This window comes from Acinonyx jubatus, chromosome C1 (genome assembly GCF_027475565.1).
Source record: "Acinonyx jubatus isolate Ajub_Pintada_27869175 chromosome C1, VMU_Ajub_asm_v1.0, whole genome shotgun sequence".
In the NCBI taxonomy this organism is placed as follows: domain Eukaryota; kingdom Metazoa; phylum Chordata; class Mammalia; order Carnivora; family Felidae; genus Acinonyx; species Acinonyx jubatus.
This window is the reverse complement of record NC_069381.1, coordinates 94686951-94695351: the sequence shown is the minus strand read 5'-3', so window position 1 is coordinate 94695351 and position 8401 is coordinate 94686951. Positions and strand designations below refer to the sequence as shown.

Below are 8401 nucleotides of genomic sequence, written 5' to 3'. Positions count from 1 at the left end.
GTCACCTTTGGCGTCTGTCTTTACTCAGCAAGTGAATCAATCACTACATACTGTTGATTATATGTTACAAAATATATTTCGTATCTGTCCCCACCCCAACTGTTACTACTACATTAGCCTCCTAACTCCACGCCCCTGTATGCCCCAATGTGACCTTTCCACAGTGTGAATCTGATTGGTTATTTCCTTCTTGAGAGAACATTTCGGTGGCTTCCTAGTGCACCTAGACCAAAATCAACACTCAACTCTTGAGTATGGCATACAAGGACATTCATAATCTAGCCACTGCTTCCTTCTCCAGCCCCATCTTTCAGCCCCACCCCCACCCTCCTGGGGGTTCCATAATTCTTTGGGCCTGTTGTGGCTCCAACTCATTTAACGTCTACACATCACCTTATCTGGAACACTTCACCTGTCCTTCGGGGCTAGGGATCCCACAGCCCATGCATGCCCCCACTACAGCCACTGCCGGCTGTAATGTAACTGTCTACACTAGGAGTGGGTATGGGGGCGCCTGGGTGGCTCAGTTGGTTAAGCGACCTACTCTTGATTTTGGCTCAGGTCATGATCTCATGGTTCATGAGATCGAGCCCCACGTGGGGCTCTGTGCCGACAGTGAGGAGCCTGCTTGGGATTCTCTTTCTCTCTCTCTCTCTGTCTGTCTCTGTCTCTCTGCTCCTTCCCCACTCTTTCTCTCTCTCAAAATAAATAAATATACATTAAAAAAAAAAGTAGTGGGTATGGAGTAGCAGTTAAGGGCAGAGGCTCTAGAGTCCAGCTGTTTGGGTTCTGGTGCCAGACCTACCACGAGCTCTGCAACCTCTCTGAGCCTCAGTTTGCTTCTCAGCAAAACGGACATAGCAGTGCTACCTTCTAGAATTGTTGTAAGACTAAAGTCGTCCATGTGTGTATGTAGACCCAGGTGCATGTAATAAGGGCTCAATAACTTGCTATCTTTAAGTTGTTTGTATTCCAAATTTAGACTGTAAGTTCTTTGAAGACAGAAATCAATTTGAACTGAGCACATAGGTCTCCACTCACACGCAGCGTGTTTACTGAGCCAGTTAAGAGATCTGGGGACCAAACTTCTCTGGACCTCAGTTTACTCATTTATCAAATGTGTGGGTTGCACTTCAGATCTTTAAAATCTGTGTGACTGCTGACATTCATTCATTCAGCGATTATGTCTTGAAAACCTGTTGTGTGCCAGGCAGTGTGCTAGGCAGTGGTGAGGGATGGGGGGTGGGGAGAGCATAAAGGACAGCAGGGAGAGAGTACCAACTCTGGAGCCACACAGGCCTGTCTGAATTCTCAGGTACATACTAATAGCAAAAATTTGGGCAAGCTACTTCTCTGAGCCTCAATATCCTTACAGGCAAACGGAGATGGGTATACTTAACCCAAAGATCCATGATGAGTATTAAAAGGGCCGAGCTATATAGCGTATAGGTCACAAGCTAATGAAATATTGGTAGGCTTCCTCACCTTCCAACCTTCTCAGCCACTTCAACAGGAAAAGAGATACCCGTGCAGGTAAATACCCAAGGCGACATAATGGACCGGGGCAGTGTCCCTAGCGGCACCGAGATAATGCAATGGGGATGGAAGCTGACTTCCCAGCTGGGGATCAGAAAAGGTTTCAAGAAGCGCCCTTTGAGGGGTCCACAGTAATTGGACTCATGGAAACTCCAGGCTGGGGGAAGGACGGGCATTGTGAAGTGGAAAGGTGACCTGGGTCTCAAAGGATGTGAAAGGTCCTCAAGGTTGGGGAGTGATGTTGAGCGGTACTTACTCCGCAGGATTTTACGAGAGGAGGGCGGGCGTCTTCCGCAGCCCCCCTCCCGCGAGGTCCCGGGGCGTGTAGGCGCCGGTGGCCGGTTGGCCACGGGAGGGCAGCAGCGGCCCTTTCCGACCCCACCCCGAGTGCCTCGCAACTTTCCCGACGCCGGTCCACCCCTGGGGGCTGGAAGGCGGAGCAGAGACTGAGTCCTCGAGGGGGCCCACCCGCCGCCCACTCCCCAACCCGCCCGGCATCCCACCCTCGACCCCCGGCCAGCGGCGGGGGCCAGCAGCTGTGGCCCCCGGCTGGGCGGTGGGCGGGCAGAGCCAAGGGCCGCCCCCGGCCGGTCCCTCCCCCAGCCGGGTCCGCCCCTCCCCGCCGCTGCGCTGAAGGAGGGCGGGGCGGGGCCCCCCGGGTCAGTCTCAGCCTCCCGCATTGGCCGCGCAGCTGGAGGCAGCGGAGCGGAAGGTACCCGGGCCGGGGGCTAGGGTGGCGGGGCGTCCCAGGAACTCGACCCCGGGAGAGCACTTTCGCTCCCCTCCTCTGGGCCGGAGCTCCGGGCGCCGGCCGGGGAGGGGGCTTTGGACAGAGCGCGGGCCGCCCTCCTTCCTTCGGGACGCGGCGTCTGGGCTGTGTGAGGGTCGGGCCCTCTCGGCCCCTCCCTGGGCTGCAGCGAGGGCTCCTCCCCACCCCCCCACCCCCCCACCCCCCGGCTCCGGGAACTGCCCCGCAGGGCCTCTCGGCTCCTGTGTCCGAGCCTGGGTCCCTGCCTTTCCCCTCCCGGCTTCCCGGAACCTGCCCCGCCGGGCGAGAAGCCAGGAGGCAACTTGTGTCTCCGCGAGGGAGCCCAATTCCAGACGCTGTAGCTCCCAAGCTGGGCGGCCCGATGTGGACCTGGGGTGGGGTGTGGGTCCGGGCACAAATCCGGGTGGAGGTGGGAATTCCCCCAGGCCAGGCCGGTGGAATGGCGGGAATAGGGGCGTGGTGTGGCCAGTGGGGGCTGCCACTGCTCGGAGAGGTCTGGACACCTCCCCAGAAGCTTCCTGGAGTGTGCCTGGGGCGGGAGGTAGGGGAGATTGGGAAGCATCCAGCTCCTTTTTGTGTAAGTAAGAATCTCCTCCCTTCCAGACCCCTCCTTTACACTCCCCAACCCAGGATTATCCTGGGGCTTTGGGCTGGGAGGATGCAAGGCTGCGTCCTGTTCTCACTTCTGGTTTTAAAGTTGAGGTGGTATCTGATTCCTTTCCTAGACCTTAGGGCTGATCCGCTTTGTACAGCCTACCTCTGGTTCATCTGGAAGTCTAGAGAATGATTGAGGAGAGGGCGGGATGTCTGGTCTCAGGGAAGGCTCCAGGAGCTTCAGGCTCCATTCCAGCCTCTGTGTGGTGTTTGGTTGCCCATCTTAGGGTCAGTGGGGCAGTTCTTCTGGGGCTGCCTCTAATAGGGAGCTGTTGTCCTTGCCATGCTGGCCTTGGGCCTGGTGTCCTGGCTTGGCCTAGGCCAGCTGCCCTTCTTGCCCAACTGAGAGCCTGAAGGGAAAGTCTTCTAATTGAGCTGGGGGCTTCAGAGTACTTAATGCATGCCCTTGCCCCTGAGTTCTGGCCTGTGGCTCCCACCATGGGGTGTCATCTAAACTGTCCTGCTGCAGGCAGGTAGTGGCATCCTCACACCTAAACAACTGGTACTCACCCTGGTGGTGACTGTCTTTCATCAACACTGCCCATCCCAGGTGGGGCTACCCCAGCCTGGTTTTTTTTTTTTTTTTTTTTTTCCACACAGCTGGACCATTGGAACCAGTGGGAGTGGGTGGGGGGAGTTGATCACCTGGGCAGAATTTCCGGGGAACCCCCTTTTTGAAGGTGGTTTCCAGTTTTGGAGGAGATCGGCTGGCAGGGTGAATGCCTTCTTGCCTGTCTTGGGGTATCAGAGAGAGAGCCCCTTTTGTGGTGGGGAGTGTGTGGCTGTATCCCTGTATCCTCTGAACTCCTATAAATTCTCTCTGACTCATATCCACTTCCTCTCATCCCAGTTTTGTACGTGTGTGTGTGTGTGTGTGTGTGTGTGTGTGTGTGTGTAGGAGCGGGAGGCCACCCAGGATCCTACTGTTGAAGAGAACTAGCTTTGGGCTTGGAGAATTCGCTTTCCTAAAAGGCAGACCAAAGCCAGGCTGTGAGGTGGTGGTATGTGGGGAGTACAAGAGTTCAGCCCAGTTTGACAGGATGTGGGACTGAGAGAAAAAGCCAGGTCTGGGGCAGAGATCAGGTTACCATCCCCTTCTCTCTTAACTACTCCTTGCCTGGCTGGTGCTGGGACTGGTCCTTGTTCAGCTCTTTTTTTGGGAGCTCCTCCCAGCTCAGGCTCTAGCCCCCTCCCCCTTCCCTACAGCCTCCACCGGCCTCTCAGCTCTCAGAGCCCGCCCCCTCTTCCTCAGAGGCTGGAGGCCTGGGAACCTCAGCCGGCTGGAGGTCAGCTCCTCTCCCCAGGGAGGGAGGAAGTGAGGCTCAGCTCAGGGGCAGGGAGGCTGGGTAGGTGTGATGAACTGTGCAGATGCTTGCTCTTGTGTGTTAGGGGCCGGGGACATATGGAAACCTCGGGAAGCTGACTCCTCGCCCTGAGTCACAGGGAGGGGTGGGCAGGGCCTTGGGGTGAGCTGGACAGAGGAGAGGCAGGGGCTGGTCCGCGGGGTGGGTGGAGGTGATTCCCTAGTGGATTATTCTCAGTCACTCTGCTGTGGTGGATGTGTGGCTCCCTACAGTGTGGTCATTGTCCCCTGCCTGGGGCTGAGTGACCCAGTGTTGCTGCCAGGTCCAGAAGGAAGGGGGGAGGAAGGCAGACTGCCCGAATGTGGGCTGTGGGCACTGCCGGGACTGAGCCTTCTTTGTGTGACTCGGGGCTGGCTTTAGGGACTGGGATGGGGTGGGCCAGGGAAGCCGGTTGGCCGCTGCCACTGCCCTCTGGGTTTCCTTCTCTCTGCTCTCTTTCCCATCTCTGGAGTGATACGTAGAAAAGGCTCTAACAGAGTCTCGAGTCACACAGCCCTGCTTTGAGTGCCATCCCTGCCACAGCTCTGAACACACGTTATAACCTCACAGAGCCTGTTTCCTAGTTTGGCAAAATGGGAAGCACACCATCGATCTTGCAGGCTTCTGGGAACTGAAGGAGATGATTTTTGTGGAAATGCTCAGCATAGTTTCCCTTATCCACCTGCCACCTCGTAGCTGGTTTTACTAGCCTGTGGTCTTGGAGAGGATGCCTCATTTGTGACTGGGCAGGCAGGACTTGTCCTGAGTGAGGGACAATGTGTTCTTGATTGGACCCTAGCGATTATTAAACTTTAGAAGTATCAGAATCCTGGTAACAAAGTCTGACTTGAAGCCCTGATTTGTATAGCAGATAAAAGCTGGCCCTTCCAGACATGTCCCTGATCCCCCCTCTTAAGTGTCTAGGGTCCTACAGTTGGTGGATTAGATCAGAACTCCTGTTTTCTGGCTCCCTGATTCTTCCACCTCCCACCTCTGTATTCTAATCTGTCTAGGGAGACCTGTCCCTGACCCTCAGATTAGGAATTTCAAGCTCAGTTGACTGAACGATTGGTTCTTGGCAAGAACGTGCCTGGGCAAGCCCCTATCCCTCCCTTCCCTCTCTTTGCTGGAAGCCTTGGTTTCCAGGTCTTGGGGGGCCCCAGAGAAGTGTTTTTGGATATATTGGCTTTTCCCTACATTCTCACTGCCTCTTCCCTGCCAGCCCCAGCCATGGCTGCAATCAGAAAGAAGCTGGTGATTGTCGGAGATGGGGCCTGTGGGAAGACCTGTCTCCTCATTGTCTTCAGCAAGGACCAGTTCCCAGAGGTCTACGTCCCCACTGTCTTTGAGAACTACATCGCAGACATAGAGGTGGACGGCAAGCAGGTGAAGGCCAAGAACCTTCCCCGTCTCCCCCTGGGAACCCCGCCCCCTCCCTTTGGACCTTGGATGTCCTGCCTCACCACCCATGTCCCTGCTCCACTCTCCCTGCTGGAGCCAGTACAAGTTTAAGTGAAACTTTAGTTTTAGGAAATCTAGATACACCTCCTTCTTCTCTACGCCCTGGCTCTATAACCCGGGCCCAGTCCTTTTGCCTCTGAGCTTAAGCTCCTTTGACGGCAAAGTGGGGATAGTGGTCAGGCCTCCTTCAAAGGTTTTTGTCACTTAAATCAGATAGCGGTGCTCACGAGGGAGCTCATAAACTACAGAGATCAAGCACCCATGTCTCAGGATTTCTAAGACCTCACCTTATTTACATTGTGTGATGGTGATTAGCGCTGTCCCTGGCATGTAGCAAGTGCTCAATAAATGTTGAGTGAGCCACAAGGACCAGTGGTTTCAGAAGAGGACCTCTGGGTGGCAGGGGAGGGGTGTAACTGGGGCCCTCAGGCCAGCTACTCACTGGGCCTATGCATCAGGTGGAGCTGGCTCTGTGGGACACGGCTGGGCAGGAAGACTACGATCGCCTGCGGCCTCTCTCCTACCCGGACACTGACGTCATCCTCATGTGCTTCTCCATCGACAGCCCCGACAGCCTGGGTGAGGTGGGGGTGAGGGCGTCGGAGAAAAGGCACTGAGAACCCCTTGGAGTCAGCCAACCAGAGGTAGCTCTCGCCTCAGCTCCTGTCAGCCACCATCAGAGGCCGAGGCCGGGGGGCTTGGGACAGGGCCCTGTCAGCCTCCTGCACTGTGGTGACTCTGGCCCTGGGGAGGGCTCCAAGGGTGTACTGTGGGGGCAGAGGGGCTTTGAGCTGTGAAAGGGACTGTTGTGCTGAAGAGCCTCTAACACTGCTGGGGGGAAAGAAGGGGACCCTGGGGGGAGCTTTCTAGCCTAAGTGGAGGCACCAACACCTGTCGGGACATGTCTGTGCAGAAAACATTCCTGAGAAGTGGACCCCGGAGGTGAAGCACTTCTGCCCCAACGTGCCCATCATCCTAGTGGGGAACAAGAAGGACCTGAGGCAAGATGAGCATACGAGGAGAGAGCTGGCCAAAATGAAGCAGGTGGGTGGGGCTGCCAGGCCTGGAGCCCCCGGGACAGATGACCTCCTTAGGGTCTTCTCTCCAGTGGACTTCCCAGTGAGGCAGTGGAGGCCCACCTCCTACTCCCTGGCGAGGAAGAACGAGAAGGGCTCTTGCTCTCCGCTACCATACCTGATGAAATTGTCAGAGAATGCAGTGATTTGTCCAGGGTCACTTGGCGTTTTAATTTATTTGCTTCCATTCTTTGGGGGTTGGGGCTATTAAGAAGAGGAACATCCCTGTCTTCAGAGGCAGCTTCTTATAATAGATCTTTTGCTTGAGGCATGGGCGGACTCCAATGCCGGTGGGCCCGCATGGCCGGAAGGCCCAGAGTGAGGGAGCTGGCTTACCTTGTAGGTGGCTCTCTAGCCAGAGGCCAGGATAAAGAATATGGACTCTCCTACAAGGATAGTTATGGCGAAACTTTCAACCGGGGGGCAGATATGGTCACGTCTGTGCGTTAGAAAAATTTTGGCAGCCGTAGGGCACTTATTGGAAAAAAGTGAGAACGGGTGGGAGACTGGTTAGGAGGTGCTGGATGCTCAGGCCAGAGAAGGGTGTGCCATGGGATATAGGGCTGATGGAGACATCTGATGTAAACATTAAGAGTCTTGGGTCCTGGCCCAGAAACTGCCCAGGGCTGGAAGATGCATTTGTCCTAGTCACTACACTCATGGCTAAAGTGGGGAGAGGTGCACTTAGCCACCAGCTTCCCTTAACCTCTCGACTTCTGTCTTCCCAGGAGCCCGTGCGATCTGAGGAGGGCCGGGACATGGCAAACCGGATCAGTGCCTTTGGCTACCTCGAGTGCTCGGCCAAGACCAAGGAGGGGGTGAGGGAGGTATTTGAGATGGCCACTCGGGCTGGCCTCCAGGTTCGCAAGAATAAGCGCCGGAGGGGTTGTCCCATTCTCTGAGACCCGCAAGGCCTCCCCTGTTCCCCCCCTTCCCTTCATAGGGTTGCAGAGCTGCCCACCTCCTGGCCCCATCCTCTTTGGGCTCCTTGCCGAAGGCTCCCTTTTCAGTTCCTTCCAGCCCAGGACTGCATCTGAATTTCTGAATTTTGCCAGCCCCCCTCCAGCAACCCCGTGGTGGTGGTGGTGGCCTGGCCCTCCCTCCCTATACTCTGGAACCTAGGGCAGTTCCCTGCCCTTCCAAGAGCAGAGTTCCTCCTCCTGCTGCCTTGGTCCAGGGGTGGGGCTCTTGATCCCTTCAGCCTTCCCCGTAAGATCATCACACACCAGCACTTTATACACTTCTGGCTCACGGGAGTGTCTGGGGTAGGGGACTTGGAGGGTGTAACCCAGAGCCCCGGGCCCCTGACGGTTCTGCTTTGGACTGGGGCCTAGACTCTGGCTCTTCTTGGTGGGGGGACACTAATAAAGGCCACAGGCTCCAACATGTGTGTGGCGGCTTCCTGTCTTTCTCTCCTGGTCCCTGCCTTGGCTGTGAGCCGAGAGTCCCATCTCTCCCAAGTTGCTTGCCAGGCTGGCCCCCGGTCTGCAAAGGCAGGACTCCCGGGCAGGCAGGGCGGAGTCTTGGAGCAAAGGATGAGGTCATGCCTGGCTCTGGGCCTC

The 8401-nt window shown here is 56.3% G+C and overlaps 1 protein-coding gene across 2 annotated transcripts; it reads left to right on the top strand.

Annotated features, from left to right (window-relative positions):
* The first annotated feature begins 2109 nt into the window (after positions 1-2109).
* RHOC (ras homolog family member C) lies at positions 2110-8223 on the top strand. 2 transcript variants are annotated; one of them, XM_027058343.2, is made up of 5 exons: positions 2110-2248; positions 5525-5688; positions 6222-6342; positions 6677-6807; positions 7568-8223. In XM_027058343.2, exons 2-5 carry the CDS (start codon positions 5533-5535, stop codon positions 7739-7741), a joined length of 582 nt encoding a protein of 193 aa, XP_026914144.1. In that variant the 5' UTR covers positions 2110-2248; positions 5525-5532; the 3' UTR covers positions 7742-8223. The 2 variants fall into 2 exon arrangements, with proteins under 2 accessions (XP_026914144.1, XP_026914145.1); XM_027058344.2 differs by lacking the exon at positions 2110-2248 and adding an exon at positions 4199-4305.
* Positions 8224-8401: the final 178 nt, after the last annotated feature.